This window comes from Dipodomys merriami, unplaced genomic scaffold (genome assembly GCF_024711535.1).
Source record: "Dipodomys merriami isolate MVZ:Mamm:240054 unplaced genomic scaffold, mDipMer1.0.p SCAF_45, whole genome shotgun sequence".
Lineage (NCBI taxonomy): Eukaryota > Metazoa > Chordata > Mammalia > Rodentia > Heteromyidae > Dipodomys > Dipodomys merriami.
Genome location: NW_027206013.1, coordinates 1,687,147 through 1,713,083, shown reverse-complemented (window position 1 = coordinate 1,713,083; position 25,937 = coordinate 1,687,147). Strand labels below are relative to the sequence as shown.

At 44.3% G+C, this 25,937-nt stretch overlaps 1 protein-coding gene across 1 annotated transcript in view; it reads left to right on the top strand.

Moving 5' to 3' along the window:
• The window catches only part of Ube2l3 (ubiquitin conjugating enzyme E2 L3), a 60,470-nt gene that overhangs the window by 1,672 nt on the left and 32,861 nt on the right, over positions 1 to 25,937 (top strand). Inside the window, exon 2 of the mRNA XM_069994275.1 lies at positions 24,311 to 24,406. Within this exon, the coding sequence (XP_069850376.1) occupies positions 24,311 to 24,406 (96 nt within the window). The remainder of the gene's footprint in view (positions 1 to 24,310; positions 24,407 to 25,937) is intronic.

Here is a 25,937-nt window from a genome sequence, read left to right as displayed (position 1 = left end):
TGAGCTACTGCTCCACTTCCGATTTTCTGATGGTTTATTGGAGATGAGTCTGACTTTCCTGCCCAGGATGGCTTTGAACAGCAATCCTCAGATCTCAGCCTTCTGAGTAGGTAGGATTACAGGCGTGAGCCACCACTAGTGCCTGGCTACTTCTGTGGTTTTATTATTTTATTATTTATTTTTTCTGTTGGTTGTGGGGCTTGAACTCTGGACCTGGACGCTGTCCCTCAGCTCAAGGTCAGCACTCTTATCACTTTGAGCCATAGCACTACTTCTGGTTAATTGGAGATGAGTCTCATGGACTTGGGGCTGGGAAGGTGGCTCAGTGGTAGAGCGCATGCCTTGCATGCCAGAGGCCCTGGGTTCGATTCCTCAGCACCACATAAGCAAAAAGAAAAAAGCCTGAAGTGGTACTGTGGCTCAAGTGGTAGAGCCCTAGCCTTGAGCTGAAGAGTTAAGGGACAGCGCCCAGGCCCAGAGTTCAGGCCCCATGACCAGACCCCCCCCCCAAAAAAAAAAAAAGAGTCTCATGGACTTTCCCGCCCTGGCTGGCTTTGAACCATTATCCTCAGATCTCAGCCTCCTAAATACCTAGAATTACAGGCGTGAGCCACTGGTGCCCAGCTGTGGTTTTATTCTTTTCAGTAATTCTAACTGCTGTGTGTCATGGAAGACCTTTCTTAGGCTGAATAGCATTCTGTACAGCTTCACATCCCTTCCTTTAGATTCTCACTATTCTTAACATCTAATTGCAGCTTTTACCATTTTTCCATCTTTTACTTTATCCAGCTCTGTGCTTCATAGTCTTGATCAGGTGTAGTTCTCCTTTGAAGTAGACAGTCTTGTAGATGAGAAAAGGGATTGCAGAGATTTGTTGGCTTGCCTCAAGGTTCCCAGCAAAGGAAAGAGTAAAATGTGATTAAAATAGTTTGACTCCAAAACAAAGCTTTCTAAAATGGTATTCACTTGCTGTGTGCTTTCCCCTTGCACATGCTCTTTGCTCTACCTGAAAAATACTACCTTCTCCTTCATTCTCCTCTCTGCTAGGGAAGTCTTAGATTCAATTCTAGTACTTCCTACTTAGTGAACTATATGTCCCTCAAAATGAGTTGCTTCCTTTGAGTGAATACAACACTTTGTTTCTCTTCGAGTATTGCTATAATCTGATTTGCATGATGTACTTTTTTATACTAGATTCCAAAATCCTGAAGGGCAGGGGTCTTGACCTCATTAATCCTGGGATCCCTCTAATTTAGTCCAGGTCAAGTTTTCAGGAGTAGAGGCATAGGGTGAGGAATTAAGTTTTTGTTTTTGTTTTTTGTTTGCCAGTCCTGGGACTTGAACTCTGGGCCTGTGCACTGTCCCTGGGCTCCTTTTGCTCCAAGCTAGCACTCTACCACTTTGAACCACAGCACAACTTCTGATTGGTTTTTGGTGCTTAATTGGAGATAAGGATCTCCATTTTTTTTTTTTTTTTTTTTTTTTTGGTCTGGTCCTGGCCTGAATTCTGAGCTTGAGCGCTCAAGGCTAGCGCTCTACCACCTGAGCCACAGCCCCACTTGCGGCTTTTTTTTTCTTTTTGCTTATGTGGTGCTGAGGAATCGAACCCAGGGCCTCAGGCATGCAAGGCAAGCGCTCTACCACTGAACCACCTTCCCAGTCCCATGGATCTCCAATTTCTTGCCCTGGCTAGCTATGAACTGTGATCCTCAAATCTCACCCTCCTGAGTAGCTAGAATTACAGGCATGAGCCATCGGCACTTAACAGTTTATTTATTTTTAAATTTTTAAATTTTTAAAATTTATTTTATTTAAAATTTTTTTTTGTCAGTTGTGGGGCTTGAACTCTGGACCTGGGTACTGTCCCTCAGCTCTTCTGTTCAAGGCTGGCGCTCTACCACTTGAGCCACAGTACCACTTCTGGTTTTCTGGTGGTTAATTGGAGATAAGAGTCTCGTGGACTTTCCTGCCTAAGCTGGCTTTGAGCCTTGATCCTTAGATCTCAGCCTCCTGAGTAACTAGGATTGGAGGTGTGAGCCACCAGTGCCCGGCCAACACTTAACATTTTAAATTATGTATTTCCAGAAAATTTGAGCAGAGGGGAGAAAAAGTTAACGTTAACTACTTAGTATTTTTATTATTATTAAAAGAAAGATTTACGTGAGTTTTTGTTTACTCAGTGTATTATTTTATGTGTGTGTGTGAGAGTGTGTGTGTGTGTGTGTGTGTGTGTGTGTGTGTGTGTGTGTGTGTGTGTGTGTATGGGTGGGTTCTGGGGCTTGAGTTCAGGGTGCTGTCCTTGAGCATTTTTGCTCAAAGCCAGTGCTCTACCACTTAAGTCACAGCTCTACTTCTGGCTTTTTATTTATTTTTTTGTCAGTTGTAGGGCTTGAACTCTGGGCCTGGACACTGTCCCTGAGCTCTTCAGCTCAAGGCTACTGCTCTACTACTTGAGCCACAACACCACTTCCAGTTTTCTGGTGGTTTATTGGAGATAAGAGTCTTATGGATTTTCCTACCCTGGCTGGCTTTGAACTGCAATCCTCAGCTCTCAGCCTCCTGAATAGCTAGGATTATAGGCCTTAGCCACAGTCACCCAGCAAGCAGTATTTCTAGAGCAAGTGTCCAGTCAGCTGTGCAAAGGACTTACCCCACCCTCACCCTGCAAGCCTCCAGTGCCCAGCTACTTCTGACTTTTCTGGTGATTAATTGAAGAAGATAGTCTCATGGACTTTCTTGCCTGGGCTGGCTTTAAACTGTGATCTTCTGATCTCAGCCTCCAGAGTAGCTAAGATTATAGGAGTGAGCCACACGTGCCTGGCTCCATGAAACTCTTTTTTTTTTTTTTTTTTTGGGTCCGGTCGTGGGACCTGAACTCTGGGCATGGGCGCTGTCCCTCAGCTCTTCAGCTCAAAGGTAGCACTCTACCACTTGAGCCACAGCGCCACTTCCAGCTTTTTTTCTTATGTGGTGCTGAGGAATCGAACCCAGGGCCTCGAGCATACAAGGCAAGTGCTCTACCACTGAGCTACCTTCCCAGCCCGCTCCATGAAACTCTTACCCCCAGTTAACCACCAGAAAACCAGAAGTGGCACTTGGCTTAAGATGGTAGAGTGCTAGCCTAGAGCAAGAGAGTTGATGGACAGTGCCTAGGCCCCATATTCAAGTCCCAAACTGACAAAAAAGAAAAGGAATTTTCTTTTTTTTTTTCCTTTTTTTGCCAGTCCTGGGGCTTGTGTAAAGGCCTGGGTGCTGTCTCTGAGCTGCTTTTGCTTAAAGCTAGCACTCTACTATTTGAGCCACAGTGCCACTTACAGCTTTTTTGTATGTGGTACTAAGGAATCGAACTCGGCTTCATGCATGCTACGCAAGCCATATTTCTAGCCAAGAAAAGGAATTTTCAGGGGCTGGGAAGGTTGCTCAGTGGTAGAGTGCTTGCCTTGCATGCATGAGGCCCTGGGTTCGATTCCTCAGCACCACATAAGCAGAAAAAGCCGGAAGTGGTGATGTGGCTCAAGTGGTAGAGCGCTAGCCTTGAGCTGAAGAGCTGAGGGACAGCGCCAGGCCCAGAGTTCAAGTCCCACAACTGACCAAAACAAAAGAAAAGAAAAGGAATTTTCATTGGTTGAAAATTGGGAGTAAAGGGCTGGGAAGGTGGCTTAGTGGTAGAGCGCTTGCTTTGCATGCCTGAGGCCCTGTGGGTTCAATTCCTCAGCACCACATAAGAAAAAAGCCGGAAGTGGCGCTGTGGCTCAAGTGGTAGAGCGCTAGCCTTGAGCTGAAGAGCTGAGGGACAGCGCCCAGGCCCAGAGTTCAGGCCCCACGACTGGACCCCCCCCCCCCCCCCAAAAAAAAAATTGGGAGTAAAGGGCTGGGAAGGTGGTTTAGTGGTACAGGGCTTGCCTTGCATGCATGAAGCCCTGGGTTCGATTCCTCAGCACCACATATGCAGGGGAAAAAAAGCTTTGAGGTGAAGAGCTGAGGGACAGTGCTCAGGCCCAGAGTTCAGGCCCACCACTGGACCCCCCCCCCCAAAAAAAAAAATTGGGAGTACAATGGTGCCACAGGCAGAACAAACAGATATATGTCAAATAATCTTACATCTTAACCTTAATTTCCTCAAAAAGTCTTTTCCAAAGGACATTTGGTAGGAAAAGTTTCTCTGTAACAATGTAGGTAATATACAATATTAAAAGTGCTTTGTTCTTACCAGATTGAGAAGTTATTTTAGGTAAAGTAACCTAAGATAAAGTTTTTTGTTGTTGTTGTAGGGCTTGAACTCTTGGCCTGGGCACTGTTCCTCCCCCTACTACTTGAGCCACAGCACCACTTTCCGTTTTCTGGTGGTTTATTGGAGATAAGAATCTCTCAGACTTTCCTGTCTGGGCTGGCTTTGAACTGAGATCCTTAGATCTCAACCTCCTGAGTAGCTAGGATTACAGGCGTGAGCCACAGGTGCCCGGCTTAACATAAAGTTTTTTTTTTTTTTTTAATTTCTAAAGCATTAGGGTAAAATATTAACTTATTTCAGACCAGTTTTTATGAATTACAATGTTAATAAAAAATTAACTACATTTTATATGCAAGCAGCTAATTCAGCATTGTTGACAACACCACCTAGATTGTAGCCATTGCTTCAGTGGTCAGCAAAATAGCTACAAAACCAAAAGTAAAACCTCTGTGTGTGGCTTAGGGAAACTGATACCTAACTGATCAGTTTTTAGTAGCCTAACACTACACACATCTCCCTTAAGGGACCTCCCATTGAGTTGCTTCCCTGAAGGGCTTTTCTTAGAGGGGAAATTTGTGGATTTAGAGAGAGTAAGATAACATTTCATTAGTTATTAGGGTATAGTTATTGAGAAAAAGAATTGAGCATCATTATAATACTATTTAAATGTTCACTCAGATATGCTCGTTTGTGTACTTGTCTCAGTTCATAAACACATGAAGGAATAGAATAGTTTTTTGGAATTTTTATTTATTTTTTATTTTATTTATTTTTGTCGGTCGTGGGGTTTGAACTCTGGGCCTGAGCGCTGTCCCTCAGCTCTTCTGCTCAAGGCTAGCGCTCTACCACTTGAGCTACAGTGTCACTTCAGGTTTCCTGGTGGTTTATTGGAGATAAAAGTTTCATGATTTTCCTGCCCGGGCTAGCTTTGAACCGCAATCCTCAGATCTCACTCAGCCTCCTGAGTAGCTAGGATTACAGGTGTGAGCCGCTGTTGCCCGGCTTTTTGGAATTTTTTGTACAAAGGGATGGACCAGTTTGCTCTTGAGTCTATATAGGTGTATGTTCTCCTAGGTTGGCTAATGGAGCACTGACTGTATCTGGTGGTTGTGTTAGGAGTTAAGGGGAGAGCTGGGAGTTGTGCAGATCTATAGTCTCAGCTATCTGGGAGAACTGGGGTAGGAAGATTTCTTGGGCCTAGAAATTCAAGGCCAGCCTAGATCCAATCTCAACAACAAAAATTCTGGGAACCAGAGGCTCATTCCTGTGATCCTAAACTACTCAGAAGGCCGCGTCTAAGGATTGCAGTTAAAAGCCAGATGGTGAAGGAAAGTCCAAGAGACTCTTATCTCCAGTTAACCACCAAAAATCTGGAAGTGGAACTGTGCTCAAGTGGTACAGTGCCAGCCTTGAGCCAAAAAGTTAAGGGAACTGGGTTCAGGTAGCTTATGTCTGTAATGCTACCTGTTCAGAAGGCTGAGATCTGAGGATGGAGGTTCAGAGCCAGCCCTGGCAGGATAGTGTCTTACCCAGTTAACCAAAAGGCCAGAAATGGAGCTGTGCCTTAAGTCTAAAAAAAAGTTCAAGGACAGCACACGAGAGACAGACAGACAGACAGACAGACAGACAGACACACACACACACACACACACACCACACACACACACACACACACACACACACACACACACACACACACACACTTCTGCAGTGTTAGAAATTGAAATCATTTCCTGTAGGAAATGGTTAGGTCAGTACTCTTCACTATTGGGCTGCAGTCCCCCATCTCTTTTTTTTTTTGGGGTCCGGTCGTGGGGCCTGAACTCTGGGCCTAGGTGCTGTTCCTCAGCTTTTCAGCTCAAGGCTAGCACTCTACCACTTGAGCCACAGCACTACTGTTTTTTCTGCTTATGTCATGCTGAGGAATAGAACCCAGAGCCTCATGCATGCAAGGCAAGCACTCTACCAGTTAGCCTCCTTCCCAGCCAGACATATGCCAGTTTCTGCTGAACTGTGCCAACAACCATCGCTGTTCTCTGGCTGTCTTCTCTTCATCTCCTGTGTTGCTGCTTTAGTTCAGGCCATCCTCATCTGTGATGGGCCATCTGCACATTCCTCAGATTCCTTACCAGTCAGCCTGTCCTTTGCTGCTCGCTCAGCAGTGGATCAGAGTTGTTTGTGGAGAGGAATACATCTAGCCAGGCACTGATGGTTCATGCCTGTAATCCTGGCTGCTCAGGAGGCTGAGATCTGAGGATTGCGGTTCAGAGCCAGCCCACGCAGGAAAGTTTGTGAGACTCTTATCTCCAATTAACCACCAGAAAACCAGAAGTGGCCCTGTGGCTCAAGTGGTAGAGCATTTGCTCTGAACTGAAGAACTCAGGGACAGCGCCCAGGCCCAGAGTTCAAGCCCCACAACCAATTGGGGGGAGGAAAAGAGAATACATCTGCTCAGGACATGCATACATGCATACTGCATGTAGTAAGGCAAGATGAGGCTGAAAGTCAGACTTAAGTCCATATCCTTAGCATCTTTCTTCAAGTCTGAGCTTTCCACCCTCCTCTCTTCTCCACTTGCCCATGAAATCTCCCAAAAAGCATGCTTTGCTCATTCTGGATCTTTTGTGTATGTATGTGTGACTGTATGTGAAACAGTAAGTCAGGGCTTGAACTTTTGTGATCAAAGCTAGTTTTCTACCATTTGAGCCACAACTTTACTTCTGGCCTTTTGGTGGTTAATTGGAGTTAAGACTCTCATAGACATTTGTATCTTGGCTGGCTTCAAACCTTGATCCACAGCTGGGTGTCTATGGCTCACACCTGTAATCCTAGCTACTCAGGAGGCTGAGATCTGAAGATTGAGATTCAAAACCAGCCTGGGCTGGAACATCTGAGACTCTCCAGTTAACTACTAAAACACCAGAAATGCAACTATGCTCAAAGTGGTAGAGCTCTAGTCTTGAGTACAAAAGATCAGGGACAATCATTTGTTAGGAAATGGAAAGTGAAGTAAGTGAAGTAAACCAGGCACAAAGAAACATAGGTCGCATGGTTTCCCTTATTTGTAATAACTAGTATATATCTGAGTCAAGCAGATAAGATGATGTAAAGCAAAATGAACCCCAAGATAAGAACACAAGTGTTTTTTTTTTCTTTCTAGCTATTGTTTTTAACATATTTATAAGGTACCATGTGATATTTTTTATTGCTTTGTATGTCCCTCCCCTACGGTATAATATACCCCTGTTTTCACTGTATTTGATGTTGGTATAATTTGGGGAGCGGATGGGAAAAAACAAATTGTTTAAATAGGGATACAGGTTAACCCATTGCAACAATGAGATGCACAAGACAGTATGTGGAAAAACAAACTTTACAATTTAGGCAGGAGGGGGCGGGAATGTAGTTGTAGAGATGGGAGGGAAGGTATGGTAGGGGAAAAAAAGGAGAGGCAACAATGCTTGATAAGAAATGTACTCATTTCCTTGCTCATGTGATTGTAAACCCTCTGTACAGTATTTTCATAATAAAAAACTTATTTAAGGGACAATGCCCAGGCCCTGAGTTCAAGCTCCAGGACTGGCACAAAAAAATACCCCCTGCAATCATGGGATAGATGTCAGCCTTTTTTTTTTTTTTTTTTTTTTTTAAATCAGTTGTGGGGCTTGAACTCTGGACCTGGGCACTGTCCCTGAGTTCTTTAGCTCAAGGCTAGCACTCTACCACTTGAGCCACAGTACCACTTCTGGTTTTCTGGTGGTTAATTGGAGGTGAGTTTTATGGACTTTGCTGCTTGAGTTGGCTTTGAACCGTGATCCTCAGATCTCAGCCTCCTGAGTAGCTAGGATAACAGGCATGAGACACCGGTGCCTGTGATGTCAGCCTCTTGAGGTTTACAGACTTTACTCTGGATCTTTTAATTGTTTTTTCCCTCTCCCAACCCAGGACCTTATGTATGCTAGGTGAGCACACTTCTTTTTTTTTTTTTTAATTTAATTTAATTTTATTTGAGAACATACTGTACAGAGGGGTTACAATTACATGGGCAGGATAATGCATACATTTCTTACCAAGCATTGCAGCCTCCTCCTTTGTTTACCCTTCACCTCCCTTCCCAGCCTCCCCCCCCCCCCCCCCCCCCCCCCGCCGTAAGCACACTTCTAACTTCTAGGAGCAACAGCCTCAGTGCAATGTTCCTGTCTCTTCTCTATACCAAAGTGACTTATCCTTTGAGACTAAGTTCAAGGAACGTTTCTTTGGGAGAATTTCCTCCTTTGAGCAAGTCAGTAAGAAAAATATCATGCATCTGGAACCAAGAAATTCTGGCCTATCTGTTGTGTTCCCAGTATATGTCAGTGTCAACAGCATGGTGGTGTACAGGGGAAGAAAAGATTTCTCTCATACACACACATTGAAGAGGATATGGAATATGGTTTACCACCTTTAAGCATGAATAGGATTTCAGTAGTAGAAGAGGACAGGTTCCTGGTGTTACTATAGGGGTCTCTAGCTAATCTTGGTCTGCCTAGAATATAGACCAGTGGGATTCAGTTTCATTCCAGAATGACTCTGGGCAGTGGTTCAGAGAGATGCCATAAGGAGCCCCAAAACCTTCTGCCAGCTTCCTCAAAGCATCCTCCTTCTTTGTGCTGCCCCATCCTTTGTTTTTAGTTAGGCTAGCACCTGAGATGCTTTACAAAAACACTGGAGAACTGGCCTACTTTTACTTGAGGTTGGCATGTATAAAGTTCCTGGCTCTTCTAGAACTAGGTGCCTCCCACCTATGGGGCTAAGGCAGCCTTGACAGGACCAAGTTGGCTAGCCAGCCTCTGGAAGAGATGTTATACAAAGTATATAAAGTGATACTGATGACTTCAAGGCAGGTGGTAGAGATTATCACCTTTAGGTTTCAGTTATTCCCTTCAGCTTCTCACTTACTTTGCCTACGTTTGTCTCCTAGTCAGTGTCAGACTCTGAAGGGAAACAGATAAACCTAACTTGCCCTTAGTAAAAGGGGGAAGAGCCAGGTGCTGGTCGCTCATGCCTGTAATCCTAGCTACTTAGCTACTCAGGAGGCTGAGATCTGAGGGTGGAGGTTCAAAGTCAGCCCAGGCAGGAAAGTCCAAGAAACTTATTTCCAACTAATTTCCGAAAAGCCAGAGGTGGAGCTGTGGCTCAAGTAGTAGAGCACTAACCTTGAGCAAAAAAGCTCAGGGACAGGGGCTAGGAATGTGGCTTAGTGGTAGAGTGCTTGCCTAACATGCATGAAGCCCTGAGTTCAATTCCTCAGTACCATATAAGCAGAAAAAAAAAAACCAGAAGTAGAGCTGTGGCTCAATTGGTAGAACACTTGCCTTAAGCACAGAGAGGCTCAGGGACAGTGCCCAGGTCCCAAGTTCAAGCACCAGGACCCATGGTGGGGGCTGGGAAAAGCTCAGGGACAATGCTAATGACCTAAGTTCAACCCCCCAGGGCCAGTATAAAAAAAGGGGGAGGGGGAGACTTTCATTCATGGCAAAGATACTGAGATGGAGACTTTGAATCTTGGCCCTGAAGTATCTTATATGAGCAACTTGTTTCACCTCTGTACCTCAGATTATTTCATCTATGTGTGTAGGTTAAACCAGTGATTATCAAGTTCTTCGAAGAGTATTTGGCATATACGAATATACTGTAGATAATCTTAATTTTTTTTGAATTATCTTTAAGTGGTTGTACAATGAAGTTCCCATTCCTGTAGATAATCTTATTGAAAGTGAGCACAGGGGCTGGGAAGGTGGCTCAGTGGTAGAGTGCTTGCCTTGCATGCATGAGGCCCTGGGTTTGATTCCTTAGCACCACATAAGCAGAAAAAACCGGAAGTGGCACTGTAGCTCAAGTGGTAGAGCGCTAACCTTGAGCTGAAGAGCTGAGGGACAGTGCCCAGGCCCAGAGTTCAGGCCCCACGACCGACCCCCCCCCCCCCGAAAAGTGAGCACATTATTTTCCAAGGTAGTAAGACCAGCCTGGCAGGAGTGGGGAGGGTTTAGAGGATGGAGAGGAGAGGTGATGCTGAAAAGTAGGTGGGTTGGGTGGAGGTGGCCTGCCTGGACATGATCTCACTTAGCTATGGTGCTTCACTACCTCTGAAAGTACCTGTTTTGTGTAATTGATAAAAGCAGAGACAGCTAGATGCAAGTTCCTTTAACAATATTTACTTAATAAAATTGAGAGCTCTTGGCCTCAGAATGAGTCTTAATATTTCAGCATGTTAAGGTTTAGGTGATTGAATGTATTGCCTGACCTTGTGCCTCAGTTTCCTTACTGGTAAATGAGGGAATTGAGTTATATACTACTCTTAAAGCAACAACAGATTTATCTTTAACCTGATAGTTGTAATAGAAGAGTGGAAAAGTAGAAAGAAACTATAGATTTATACACACAAAAATCACATATTGTTTTACTCCTCCATATAGAACCTCTTTTCCTTCATATATTTACCTTATTTTACCATCATTTTTTTAAATATAAAGTTTATTTTATCAAAGAAAAATTTCAGTATGTTATCTTGTGTGTTTTCCTTTCCTAGCCTGAATATACATCCAGCGCAGTGATTGTCATCCACCACAGATGTGTACAGAGATATAAAAGAAACTCTCCTAGTAAATGGTTGGCAATTCCACAGAAGTCTCTTGTCTACTCTTTCAGCCTAGAAGCAAGCAGGAAGTATTTTTTGCTGGTACAGGGGCTTGAACTCATTACCTGAGTGATGTCCCTTAGCTTTTTTGCTCAAGGCTGGGTTTCTACCACCTGAGCCATAGCTCTCCTGTTGTTTTTTTTTTGTTTGTTTGTTTTTGTTTTTCCCTGATCCTGGGCTTGAACTTGGCCTGGACACTGTCCCTGAGCTTATTTTGCTCTATGACTTGAGCCACAGTGCCATTTTCAGCTTTTTCTGAATAGTTTAATTGCAGATAAGAGTGTCACGGACTTTCCTGTCTGGGCTGGCTTCAACCTGCAGTCCTCAGATCTCAGCTTCCTAGTAGCTAGGATTACAGGCATGAGCCATAGGCACCTGATTGGTTAATTGGAGTTTCCTGTTCAGGGTGGCTTAACAGAGATCTTTTATCTCAGCCTCCTGAGTAGCTACAGGATTTTAGGCATGAGCTACCACTACCTGGCTGAAACTGCATGGCTTGTTCTGATGGTTGTTGAGTTTTTCCTTTTGAATTGTGTCATTATAGAGCTCTACAATCCCAGAACTGCAATAAGTCTGGGAAAGCAGATGCTGGGTCACCTTCATTTACAGGTAAGGGTACTGAGACTAGTGGTGGATCCAAGTCCATTGCCCAGGTATTCCTGTTCTTAGTGCCATGTACCAGTTTAGATAGCTACTGTGTGTGTGTGTGTGTGTGTGTGTGTGTGTGTGTGTGTGTACATGTACATTTGTACGTGTATGTGCGTTCGCGCTGCTTTGTTTGCTCAAGGCTAGCTCTCTACCACTTGAGCCACAGCACCATGTCTGGTTTTTTGTGCTTATGTGGTGCTGAGGAATTGAACCTAGGGCCTTATGCATGCTAGGCAAAGCAACTCTACCACTGAGCCACCTTCCAAACCCTCATGGACTTTTTCTGACTGGGTTAGTTTCAAATGGGGATCCTTAGATCTTATCCTCCTGAGTGGCTAAGATTACAGGTTTGAGCCATGGGCACCCATGCTTTTGGTTTTAAGGGAGGTAGACAGGGTAGAGAATAGCAAGATTCATTCAGGTTAGGTTTTTTTTTTGTTGTTGTTAATTTTTGTTTTCCAGTTGATTATACTTTTGTATTCTTCATCATCTTGCCAGATTCTGCCTCCACCTTAGCATAGTTTAATAGAGTGGTAAAGTTCTTTTTTGACAAGTCTTAGCTCAGTGGGTTCATTTCCAATGAGAGCAGAAGCTAATGTCAAAGACAGTAGTCATCACTGGGCTTCATAAAAATCTTTTTGTGAGGGGTTGGCATACAGTTCTTTCATTGCTAGAGGAAAGGGTATAACTGAGAAGTTCACCAGCCTCTTAGCCCTTTTCAAGATTGTCTGTAAGTATCAACATCAGTGCGTCTTTCCTTATGAAAACTCAGCACACGGGGAAGAGGGGTATGGTGGGGAGGGAGGAAGTGGGAGAAAAATAAGAGAGAAGGTAACAGTATTTGACAAGAAATTATGTATGTAACTGTAACCCCTGTGTACAACACCTTGACAATAAAATTAAGTTAAAAAGAAAAAACAGCACACACAAACCTAAATGTATTGAAGGAGTAGAGTGATCTGTTTCTTGTCATGCTGGGGGTGGAACCCAGCGCCTCTAGTGTATTACAGTAAAGGCTTTCCTCTGACCTACATCCCAAACCCCTACCATGTATTTTACATAGGCAGTTTCCGTTCTGCTTACTTGTCCTGTGTTTCTGGGTCTGTTCCGGACAGAATTGAAGTAGGTGGTGTTTGATGGGTGTGCTGGACTTTGCAGTGTGTAATATATGTCAAGAATGCCAGACACACCTATGTTTAGATAAAGAAGGAAACACATTTCAGGAGCAAGGCTTGTGGGAAGCTGCCTGTGAGCAGAGCTGGCATGAGAACCTGCTCAGTTGAGGACATAGGCAAGCTTGCCCAGAGTATTGCTCCCTCTCTCACTCCCTGTGACTGTAGGAATTCAGGGCTTTGCCCTTGCTAGGCAGGTGCTTTACTACTCTAGCTACACCTCTAACCCCTCTTTACATTGGTTATTTTTCTGGGCTAGCTTGGGCTCTGATCCTACTTGTGCTTCCATTTGTCTCAAGCATGTGTCACTGGTTTTACTGTGTACTTCCCCTATAGCTGAGATGAAGGGATATACCATCTCACACCAGTCATTGATTGAGAAGTCTCATAATTTTTTTATTATTATTATTATTATTTGCCAGTCACAGGGCCAGAATTCTGGGCCTGGGCACTGTCCCTGAGGTCTTCAGCTCCAGGCTAGTGCTCTACCACTTGAGCCATAGCACCACTTGAGCCATAGCACCACTTCCAGTTTTTTCTGCTTATGTGGTACTGAGGAATCAAACCCAGGGCCTCATGCATGAAAGGCAAAGCACTCTACCACTGAACCACCTTCCCAGCCCCTCTCATAAACTTTTATGCTTAGGCTGAATTAAAACTCTATTCTTGATATCTGCCTCCCAAGTAGTCATGACAGCTGTAGCTGCATGTATGGGTTCCTTTCAGTCATGTCCTCTTGGAAAGACCTTGAGGAAAAGCCTACCTGCCTAGCTCTGTGCTGTGGTAGAGTAACAGGAACCCGAGTTTAGATGTTGGTTTCTGCCTTGAGAGATACTCTTGTTGAGTTCTGTCTTATGATACTCCTGATCTTGACTTATGCTACCATGTCTTAATACAGAAATCCTCAGACTAGATAGCAATAAAAAATAAATATAAGCCAGGTGCTGGTGGCTCATGCCTGTAATCCTAGCTACTCAGGAGTCTGAGATCTGAGGATCGCAGTTCCAAGCCAGTCCGGGCAGGAAAGTCCACAAGACTATTATTATCTTCAGTAAACCACCAGAAAACCAGAAGTGGCACTATGGCTCAAGTGGTAGAGTGCTAGCCTTGAGCTAAAGAGCTGAGGGACAGCGTCCAGACCCGAGTTCAAGCCCCATGACCGACAAAGAAAAATACACACACACACACGCACACACGCACGCACGCACGCGCCATAATAAGAATTCTTTGTTACTTTTCAGGGGGCAGTACTGGGGTTTTGAACTAAGGGCTTCACATTTGCTAGGCAAATTTTTTTTTTTTTTGTCAATTGGTTTTGGGGCTTGAACTCTTGGCTTGGGTACTGTCCCTGTGCTTTTCAGCTCATGGTGAACCTACCGCTTGAGCCACAGCGCCACTTCCAGTTTTCTAGTGGTTTATTGGAGATAGAGTCTCATGGATTTTACTGAACCATGATCCTCAGATCTCAGCCTCCTAGAAGCTAGGATTACAGGTGTGAGTCACTGGCACCTGGCTTGCTAGGCAAATTAAGTGGTTTACCATTTGACCCATGCTTCCAATCCAGCATAGCTCCTTTTTGTGTGTGAGTGTGCCAGTAGTGGGGCTTGAATTCAGATCCTTGCACTTTTTTTTTTTTTTTTGCCAGTCATGGGGTCAGAACTCTGGGCCTGGGCACTGTCCCTGAGCTCTTCAGCTCAAGGCTAGCACTCTACCACTTGAGCCACAGTGCCACTTCTGGCCTTTTCTGCTTATGTGGTGCTGAGGAATCGAACCCAGGGCCTCATGCATGTAAGGCAAGTGCTCTACCACTGAGCCACCTTCCCAGCCCAGATCCTTGCACTTTTGCTTGGTTTATTTAGCATTTTTACTGAAGGCTAGCTTCAATTCTATCTTCTTGCTGGTTAGAGATAAGAATATCTTAGATTTGTTTGCCTAGGCTGGCTTTGAACCATGATCCTTGATCTTAGCTTCTAAGTAGTAGGTAGGATTATAGGCATGGGCCACCACTGCCTTGTTTCAGGATTCACCTTTAAAATAGAAACAATTTAGAATAACTTCTGGATTTCTGTGACCTCAGACTTCCTGTAGTGAAAAGGACTTTTAGTATTAATTCCATGTATCTAGCTCAGTGGGAATGAATTGTCCCCACTCTCTCCTCTTTTTTTCTGCTAGTCCTGGGGCTTGAATTTAGGGTCTTGCACTTTTTTTTTTTTTTTTTAACCAGTCCTAGGGCTTGAACTCAGGGCCTGTGCACTGTCCCTGAGCTTCTTTTGCTCAGGCTAGCACTCTACTACTTGAGCCACAGCACCACTTCCAGCTTTGTTTGTTTGTTTGTTTATATGGTACTGAGGAATCAAATCCAGGGCTTATGCACTTATCCATGGCAAGCACTCTTGCACTGTAGTTGGGCTTTTTTGCTCACTTCTGGCACTATTGCTTGAGTCACACTTCCATTTTTGTTATTTTGCAGATTAGTTGGGGATGAAAGTCTCTGATTTGTCTGTCAGGGCTAGCTTTGAATCTCAAGCCTCAGATACCAGTTTCCTGGGTAGCTAGGATTAAAGGTGTGAGCCACCAGTACCTAGGGGGTTTTATCCTTAAATTTGAAAAAAATTATTAAGTGGCTGTACAAAGCGTTACAATTCCATCCATGTGTACGGTTATGAGTACAGTGCATCATTGTTTCCCTCATTTCACCTTCTCATCCCTACCTTCAAGTTTCATAGTTCAGTTTTTACATAATGTACAATGGTACAATGATGTAATGACTGCATTTACTCATCCTTTCTCTGTTTATGTGCACAGTTCTCCTCTTTTTCTCCATAGAAACATGTTGCTGCTTTCTGGTAGTATTCATTTTGTTAATCATGTATATGTTATCATGTATTTTGATTTAGCTTCCGCATGAGAGAAAATATGTGGTTTGTCTCTCTGACCCTGGCTTAACATAAGTTTTTCTTTCTTTCTTTCTTTTTTTTTTGGGTCCGGTTGTGGGGCCTGAACTCTGGGCCTGGGCGCTGTCCCTCAACTCTTCAGCTCAAGGCTAGCACTCTACCACTTGAGCCACAGCGCCACTTCTGGCTTTTTTTCTTTTTGCTTATGTGGTGCTGAGGAATAGAATCCAGGGCCTCATGAATGCAAGGCAAGCACTCTACCACTGAGCCACCTTCCCAGCCCTAACATAAGTTTTTCTAGGTCCATCAATTGTCCTGTAAATGACATTCTTTTTTTTTTTTTTTTGGTCAGTTGTGGGTCTTGAACACTGGGCCTGGGTGCTGTCCCTCAGCTCTTCAGCTCAAGGCGAGCACTCTACCACTTGAGCTACAGCGCCACTTCCGGTTTTCTGGTGGTTTATTGGAGATAGGAGTCTCATGGTCTTTCCTGCCCCGGCTGGCTTTGAATCGAGATCCTCAGATCTCAGCCTCCTGAGTAGCTAGGTTTACAGGCATGAGCCACCAGCACCCAACTTATGACATTCATTTTAACAGATGGGTAAAATTATGTTGTATATGTGTTTCACATTTACTTAATCTTCTTGTAGGGCATCAGGGCTGCTTACACAATTTAGTTATTGTAATTAGTGTGGTAATGAACATGGTTTATCCTTTTTTAAAATTTTATTTTTTTGAGTAGTTGCATAAAGAGACGTTTTGTTTCATTTTAGTTTAGTTTTACTTTGCTAATCCTGGGGCTGGAACTCAGGGCCTGGGCACTATCCCTGAGCCTCTCTGTGCTCAAAGACAGCACTCTACCACTTGAGCCAATGTGCCACTTCTGGCTTTTTCTGTTTATGTGGTACTGAGGAATCGAACCCAGGGTTTCTTTTTTTTTTTTTTGGGGGGGGTCTGGTCATGGGGTCTGAACTCTGGGCCTGGGTGCTGTCCCTCAGCTCTTCAGCTCAAGGCTAGCGCTCTACCACTTGAGCCATTAACGTCACTTCTGGCTTTTTTCTTTTTGCTTATGTGGTGCTGAGGAATCGAACCCAGGGCCTCAGGCATGCAAGGCAAGCACTCTACCACTGAGCCACCTTCCCAGCTCCTCGAACCCAGGGTTTCATGCTAGGCAAGCACTCTTAGCACTTAAGCCACATTCCCAGCCCAGCCTTTTCTGTTTATGTGGTACTGAGGAATTGAACCCAGGTCTTCATGCATGCTAGGCAAGCACTATGCCACATTCCCAGCCCTGGAAGGTTTTTTTTTTTTTTGTCCATCATGAGGCCTGAACTCTGGGCCTGGGCCCTGTCCCTCAGCTCTTCAGCTCAAGGCTAGTGCTGTACTACTTGAGCCACAGCGCCACTTCCAGCTTTTTCTGCTTATGTGGTGCTGAGGAATCGAACCCAGGGCCTCATGCATGCAAGGCAAGCAGTCTATTACTGAGCCACCTTCTCAGCCCCAGGTTTTATTTCTTTAGCAGTAGAAATGACGAGTAGGGCCTCAGTTTCTTCCTTGCTAAAAGACTTGGGTAGCATAAGCATGGTGGTTTATGGGGTGTAGCTGGAGAGTGTTCCTCAGATAGAGGCCCTAACCCACCAGGAACTTAGTGCTTTAAGTCCTAGGTGGACTCTGAGGACCAGCTAGTCTCTGTCCTCCATTCCTCCCATTGTCTCTCTGATGAAGAGTATTGGACAGATCCACAGGATTCATGCACCCTGATTGACAGACTTAGATATGATAGTGACAGTCCCCCAACATTAATTAACACTTCAGCTAAGTTGATTTCCTAAACCACCTGCATCCATGTTTCCCATACATGGACACTCACTCACTTCTATTTACCAATTCAATTTTTGCCTGTCCTGTAAGTCCCACTTAAGCTGTTCCATCTTGAGATCTGCTGGGCTTTCTTCTCTCTGACCCAGAGGTACCTAGAACAGTATTTTTTAGTTATTCTAATTCAGCCTCAGCAGCTAAGAAGGGATGTTAGGCTTTACTATAAATAATTCTTTTTTTTCTTTTTTTTTTGGTCGGTCGTGGGGCTTAAACTCTGGGCCTGGGCACTGTCCCTCAGCTCTTCAGCTCAAGGTGATCGCTCTACCACTTGAGCTACAGCGCCACTTCCGGTTTTCTGGTGGTTTATTTGAGATAGGAGTCTCACAGTTTCTCCTGCCCTGGATGGCTTTGAACCGTGATCCTCAGATCTCAGCCTCCTGAGTAGCTAGGATTACAGGTGTGAGTCACCAGCGCCCGGCTATAAATAATTCTTTTAGGTATATAATTTGCCTTTTTAAATTTAATAAGTACAAAAATGACTCTGTGGTATTGGATATGATTATTTACATTGCACACACATCCCTGTATTGGACACTATTTCTACTATTGTCTTGACATCTGAAGCATCCCTGACTTGGCCTTGTTGACTGTTCTTCTGTGCATCTGTTTTTTCTTAGCATCTCTTAGAACCTGGATTGGTGGGCTCTAGGCAGGTGGGCAAGGCCCAGCTTTCAGGTTGTGTCTAATTCCCATGTCATAATGCCATTACTTGGTCCCTTTGGTTGACATGTGGGAATCTAGATCTATGGGTTGGAGTTAGGTAATGGGCTGCTTTGGGATGTTCAGTAGTGGAGCACTCTCATTCATGAGGCCCAGTGTTCAATTTCTGGCACTACAAAAACAGAAACAAAAAACAAGGCTATAATTTGAGACTGTAAGACTCTTCAGGTTTTCACCATACACTCTGCTTCAGAGCTGAGAAAGGTTCTCATTTTAAGAAGTTACTCTTCTTGGGGCTGGGAATGTGGCTCAGTGGCAGAGTGCTTGCCTTGCATGCATGAGGTCCTCAGCACCACATAAGCAGAAAAAGCTTTGGCTCAAGTGGTAGAGCACTAGCCTTGAGCTGAAGAGCTTAGGGACAGAGTTCAGGCCCCACTACCTACAAAAAAAAGTTACTTTTTCCTCACGTGTTATTACTTACCTTGGCTGGGAAGCCCTGATCTCCCCTGCCAGAAGGGTTGAGCAAGTGGGTAGTTCTGCTTTCCATCAAGCTCATCTCTTGATTTGTCAGTATCGTGCCATCAGCCTGGCCATGATCAGCTGACCCCAGGCTGTGGTGTCTGATTTTGAGCAGAACTGAAATGAACCTTTGCAGGAACGTTTTCTCTTTCTCTTTTTTTCTTATGAGGTTTTTCTTCTTTTGGAGGGGGGGCAGTGCCCAGACTAGGGCTTTAACTCAGGGCCTGGGCGCTATCCCTGAACTTCTTTTGCTCACAGCTAGTGCTCTATACTACAAAAAAGCCATAAGAGTTTTACAGATTTTCCTGCTCTGGATGATTTTGAACCATGATCCTCAGATCTCACCCTCACCCAGGATTACGGGTGTAAGCCACTGATACCCAGCAGGGGTTTTTTTTGTTTCTTTTTAAATATATGCACATTAGCATCTTAAACTGTTCATCTTCAAGGCACCTTCTGATACATTATGAAGTTACAGATATCTGTACAGCATACATATCAGTCACAATAAAAAATTTGTTTATAGTCCTTTTTAAAAAATGAGATAGAGTTTTGATATGGAGTTCAGGCTGACTTGGAACATGAGATCCTCTGCCTCCTGAGTGTTGGGAGTACAAGTGTTCTCCATCTCCCCCAGTTATAGTTCTTTTTTTTTAAATAAAAGTTACATACAAAGAAATGGATAAATTTGAAGTGTAATATTTAGTGTATTGCATATTTTCTAAGCTTTCATTGGCTTTGGTCTTCCTTTTTTTGTTCTAGAGCTGGGGGCTATGATTTTCCTTTTTCTTTCACAGCGCCTTGAACTCAACCTCTTTGAATTTACATGGATTTCTTTCCATTCTTCCCGAAATATTTATTATCAAGAACTTTCTTAATTATAGGGGCATGTAGGGACACAGTTTTGCCTGAGGTTTTTTTTTTTTTTCTTTTTCCTGGTTCCATGCCTTGAACTTAGTGCTTTGTGCTCATGCTTTGTTTATCCATGGCAGAGCTCTATTTTGAGCCATTCCCCCAGCCTTCTTTTTTCTCCCATTAATTAAAGATGGAAACTGTTACTGTTAGTTTTTTCTCTGGCTGACTTTGAACCATTAGCCTCAGATTTCAGTCTTCTAAGTAGCTAGAATTACAAGCATGAGCTGCCACCACTGGCTGAGGGTTTGCCATCTTGAGAACTTCAATAATTCTGACTTTTCAATCTCAGATCTTTAAGTAGAAGCTTCACCATTTGATCTTACTCCCAGCCTGAGTCTCACAACTTCAGATAGAATCTATCTTTTCTTTGAATAAGTAGAACCCATCTTCCTTTTAAGTTTTCTTGAATGAAGGAGACTTGATCAGTATTTTAGGCTGAATACATAGCCTAAATACTATTTATAAAAACAAATTCCAGGGCTGGGAAGGTGGCTCAGTGGTAGAGTGCTTGTCTTGCATGCGTGAGGCCCTGGGTTCCATTCCTCAGCACCATATAAGCAGAAAAAGCTGGAGGTGGCACGGTGACTCAAGTGGTAGAGTGCTAGCTGAGGGACAACAGCCAGGCCCAGAGTTCAGGCCCCATGACATACACACACACACACACACACACACACACACACACACACACAGGTTCTCATGGACTTTCCTGCTTGTGCTGGCTACACACACACACACACACACACACACACACACACAGGTTCTCATGGACTTTCCTGCTTGTGCTGGCTACACACACACACACACACACACACACACACACACACACACACACACACACACACACACACACACACACACACACACACACACACACACACACACACACACACACACACACACAGGTTCTCATGGACTTTCCTGCTTGTGCTGGCTTCAAACTTCAATCCTCAGATCTCAGCCTCCTGAATAGGTAGGATTATAGATGTGAGCTCTCAGCACCTAGCTAGAGCCTGGTTCTTAATAGGCAGGTGCTTTAACTTTTTTTGGGGGGGGGGTCTGGTCGTGGGGCCTGAACTCTGGGCCTGGGCGCTGTCCCTCAGCTCTTCAGTTCAAGGTTAGCGCTCTACCACTTGAGCCACAGCGCCACTTCCAGCTTTTTTTCCTTTTTGCTTATGTGGTGCTGAGGAAGTGAACCCAGGGCCTCATGCATGCAAAGTGCTCTACCATTGAACCACCTTCCCAGCCCATGGTGCTTTAACTCTTGAACTGTTTCCCAGACACCTTAGGTTTTTTTTTTTTTTGTTGTTGTTGTTTTGTTGGTCATGGGGCTTGAACTCTGGGCCTGGGCACTGTCCCTGCACTCTTTAGTTCAAGGCGAGCACTCTACTGCTTGAGCCACAGTGCCACTTCCAGTTTTCTGGTGGTTAGTTGGAAATAAGAGTCTCATGGACTTTCTGCCCAGGCTGGCTTTGAACCTTGATCCTCAGATCTTAGCCTCCTGAGTAGCTAGGCTTACAGGCATGACCCACTGGCGCCCGGCTCCTTTTTAGTTAGTTTTAAAATAGGATCTCATGTTTTTGCCAGTCTAGACTGTTATTCTCCTATTTATGCCTCCCATGTGGCTAGAATGATAGGTGATAACACTTAGCTCTTTGGTTGAGGCCTGATTGGCCTCAAACCATGATCCACCTGCTTTATACCTCCCCAGCAGTTGGGATTACAGGTGTGAACCCCATGCCTGGACTTTCTTTTGGCCTTGTTTTTAAAGAATTGTTTTGAAGTTCTATCCCCCTCCATCCTCTTCTATGTTTAAAGCATTTTGGTAGTTTGGTGGGATTTAGACCATAAGGGCTATGATATCTTCTCTCCATAGCCAAGAATTCCTAGTTATATTGAGCCAAGAACCAGGATGCCAAAATAGAGCTTTACTACTCTATTTATAGAGAATCTTTTCTGTGCTGGATCTTTTTTTTTTCCCCCCTCTTGAAGCCCCAGCTTCCTAGTTATTCACTAACCTAGTCATTGAGCAAATTTCTGGGCCCCACTATGACTCTCTGGCAGTGCGGGGGCTTCCTGATCTTTGTCATCATTCCTGGCTCCACAGAGCTGACATTCTATTTGAGAAGCAGATGGAAGTGGTAGATAGATGTGAGACCTCTTGTCTTTTGTTTATCTAGATTTCATAGTCCCCAGGGAGGGTTTCTGGTGAGTCCTAGGCATCAGCACTGGAGGACCAAGATGGCAGCTGGCATGTTGGAGTGGTCTTCAAGTTCTATGCTTTCTTTGTAGAGGAGCCAGAAGATGCCATCCCCTGCTATGGGGGAGGGGTGGTGGTATGGTCACAGTTACTGCCACTAATGCCATTCCTTCTTTTGGAATGGATTTGTTAAGTGCTAGGTATAGTGGTTCATATCTGTCGTCTCAACTGTTTAGGAGGCAAAAATTAGGAGAATTGTGGTTTGAGGCCAGTCTGGGTAATACGTTAATAAATCAGCCGACTGGTGCCTTGCGCTTATAATCCCAGCTACTCAGGAGGCTGGGATCAAAACCAGCCCAGGCAGAAATTTCCATGAGACTCTTATCTCTAATTAACCACTAAAAAACTAGAATTGGTAGAGCACTAGACTTGAGCAAAAAGAGCACAGGAACAGCACCCAGGTCCTAAGTTCAAGCCCCATGACCACCCTCCCAAAAACAAACAAACAAAAGGTTAACAAGTCTTCATCATGATGTGGCATACCTGTAATCTAGCTACTGGCTTAGGTAGGAGGGTCATGGCCCAAGGCTGCCCTTAACAAAAACCATGAGACTCCATCTGAGAAATAATTAAATCAACTGAAGGGCTTGGAACATGGTTCAAGCCTTATACCCCATCCTTGCCCCAAGAAAGGACTCATTGCTTAGTGTCATAATTCCCTTTCCTCCTTGTGCCACTTGTTAAGAATTTCAGTCTCCACCCACACTTGCTGGGCTAGAATTTCTGGGACTGAATCTGAGTCCAGGTGATTGTGGGTTGACAAGTAGTGAGCATTCTGTGGGAAAACACTTGGACCTTCCACTTGCCATGAAACTCTTTTCTTTAATGTGGACCAACCTCCACTCTCGACTCAGTACTGTAACAATGACTTCATCTGTTTCCCCTACCTTGGAGGTATTTTTTTTTTCCATGTAGCCATGTCTATGTAGCTTCGATGTGCTTTACAAACTGCTGCTCTGTGATTGGAGTGTGGGGTGTGAAGGATCCTTTGGACCTGTTGACTAGGGGCTCTAACAAATAGTCTCCAGACCATTTGGAGCCATGGCTCTGCTCAAGGAGATACTTTTTCCTACTAGAAAAGGTAAGGGTTGGCAGAGGCAGGGCCCCACCGGGTGGTGTTAGGTTGTAGAAGAGACAGCATCTGAGAAATTGGGGAAATCTATTATGCTATTGGATGGAAGCCCTGGTTGAGGCAATGGTAGAAATGGCACTCTACATTCATGAATTTAAATTTGGAGGAATGTTGATCATGTAATATAGGTGGGAGGGCATATACTGACTGGCTTGTGTCATGATGACTGCTTGTGTGATGCAATGACTAAAGTCAGACTGGTGAAAAAGCAAGTGACAGTTGTAAAGACATCTTGGATCAGGTTCTAAAGTAATGTCATGACAGTTACACTTTCTGAGAGAAATGACATTGCATTTGCCCCCATTGAACACACACACACACACACACACACACACACACACACACACACACACACACACACACACACACACACACACACACACACACACACACACACACACACACACTTCTCATATTTGTAGGGAGCCTTTGCTTACAGTGTGTTTTCCCTTTCATTGTCTGCAACTCTGATTCTTTGTTTGTTTTTTTTTTTGGGTCTGGTCGTGGGGCCTGAACTCTGGGCCTGGGCGCTGTCCCTCAGCTCTTCAGCTCAAGGCTAGTGCTCTACCACTTGAGTTACAGCGCCACTTCTGGCTTTTTTCTTTTTTGCTTATGTGGTGCTGAGGAATCGAACCCAGGGCCTCAAGCATGCAAGGCAAGTGCTCTAACACTGAGCCACCTTCCCAGCCCTGCAACTCTGATTCTTATTACCCTCTTGGCAGCTAAGACAACCAAAGCTCACTGATGTTTTCCTATCCACACCCCATCCCGGGACTGGATGATTGTTTTCTTTGCTTGTGTCTGTGCTAGGGGGTGGAGTTTTAAAATTGTAAATAAAGTCTTATATAGGGAATGTTGTGGGTATGTGTTTGTCTTTGTTTCCTAGTTCTCAGGTTTATTTGTCTTTACATTTTTAGCTTTCAATGTATGGTTAACACTTGATAAATAAATCTTGACTGGAAGAAGACAGGTCTGTAGCATCTAACGTCAGACCCTGCTGTATATTTGCCTTGTGCTGTTACTGATGGTATTTAGACAGTTACAGTGACCAACCAAAGAGGTAGTGATGTGGTCACATAAACATAGTTCCCCTCAACTTGTTTGATGGGTTTACCAAGATGGGACAGGGTCTGGGGCAGGGTAGAAGCAATGATGTCACAGAGGGGACTACCCCAGCTTGCCTCCTTAACTTGGCTAGGCTTAGGCTAGTTTTTACTCTCAGATGTCATTGGTGGTGTTCTCACCTGGTTTAATATGAGGGAGTCAGGAGGGATCTTAATATATGGTTCTTTCCCTTATTTGACACCCCTTTATGCTTTGTTAATTAACAGGAGCTTGAAGAGATCCGCAAATGTGGAATGAAAAACTTCCGTAACATCCAAGTTGATGAAGCTAATTTATTGACTTGGCAAGGGCTTATTGTTCCTGTGAGTATTGAACACTTCCACTTCTTATCAGATTATTATTTCAGGTGGTGTGCTGCTGGTGCTACTAAGTAGCTTATAGTCTGGGCAGCCCACAGATGCACAGAAGTGGGCTATAGCTCCAGAGTGACAGGGTAGGGTGTAGCCTTGGGCTCTTGAGTAGAATCATGGCTTAGCATTGGTTTTCTATAATTCTAGGAGTCTTCAAATGTTCAGATCTGGGCATCAGATCTGGTATCAACACATAAGAAGTATGTATCCATGCTCTGCTTCTCTCTCATCTTTCCTAACTTCTGGATGCCCTGTTTATCAGCAGTATATCTCTTACTCTTGGGAGAGGATCAGCATTCCTGTCTAGATCTTTTGCTTTCCCCGTTGATTTTGCATCTGTGTCTCTCACTTTTGGACACTTTTATTCTGGACTTAACCCTTGTTACCCTCCAACATGTGACTTCAGTTTATCTTAAATCCCTATTCCCAATTACCTACTTGTTCCCCTCACCCAGTCCCTTTTCTAGTGCTTGTACTTCCACTGTTTGCCTCTCACAGTCCCAATTCCCTTTGCAGAGACTTCTGCCTTTGGACAGGCTTGGGTTTCTCCTAAATGAAGAGCTTCACTACACTCAGTCTCAGTACTTACTCTTGATTTTGTGTCTCCTCTGTTCCCCATCCTTTGATTTCTCTCATCTTTCCAGAGATTTGCCCCGTACTTAACTGTTGTGCAGTGCTCATTTTTCCTATTCTCCTGAAAATGCTTCATCTTAATTATGCGAGTGCCTCTCAGTTACACACCTGATTCTTGCTTCCAGAACTTTGAGCTTTTGGTAATGTAGGCCTTGGGCCTGTAACCAATTTGCTGTTTGGTGGCCTGCTGGTGCTTTTCCCTCTTACACTTGAGTTTTGTAAGTCTCATTTTTCCCTCCTTCATTTTGTCTCTGGAAACAAACATAACAGCATAATAGCCATTATATTGTATAAGGATTTCTACCCCTCTGTCTCCATTCTAGCTTTATATCCCAAAGTTGTACTGTTGGTTCACCAGGTGGCTTCACTTGGATGTTGTTTAGCCTTCTGTTTGAGTTCACTTGACCTTCTCTTCCTTTTTTTTGTCAGTTGTGGGGCTTAAACTCTGGGCCTGGACACTGTTCCTCAGCTCTTCAGCTCAAGGCAAGCGCTCTACTGCTTGAGCTACAGCGCCACTTCCGGTTTTCTAGTGGTTTATTGGAGATAGGAGTCTCAAGATCTTTCCTGCCCGGGCTGGCTTTGAACCGAGGTCCTCAGATCTCAGCCTCCTGAGTAGCTAGGATCACAGGCTTGAGCCACTGGCACCCGGCTCCTTCTCTTCCTTTCTTGTTATTCCACCTCTACATATCTTCTTTCACATTTCCTTACTTTGTCTGCCTGAGCCTCAGGCCTTCTCCCAGTGCCTGACACTATTCACTATCCTGCCATTGTTAACATAGAATGTTTCACAGGGGCAGATTGATTCCTTTGCTGAGTTAGAGTACATGCTTGCTTACTGAACACACTACTA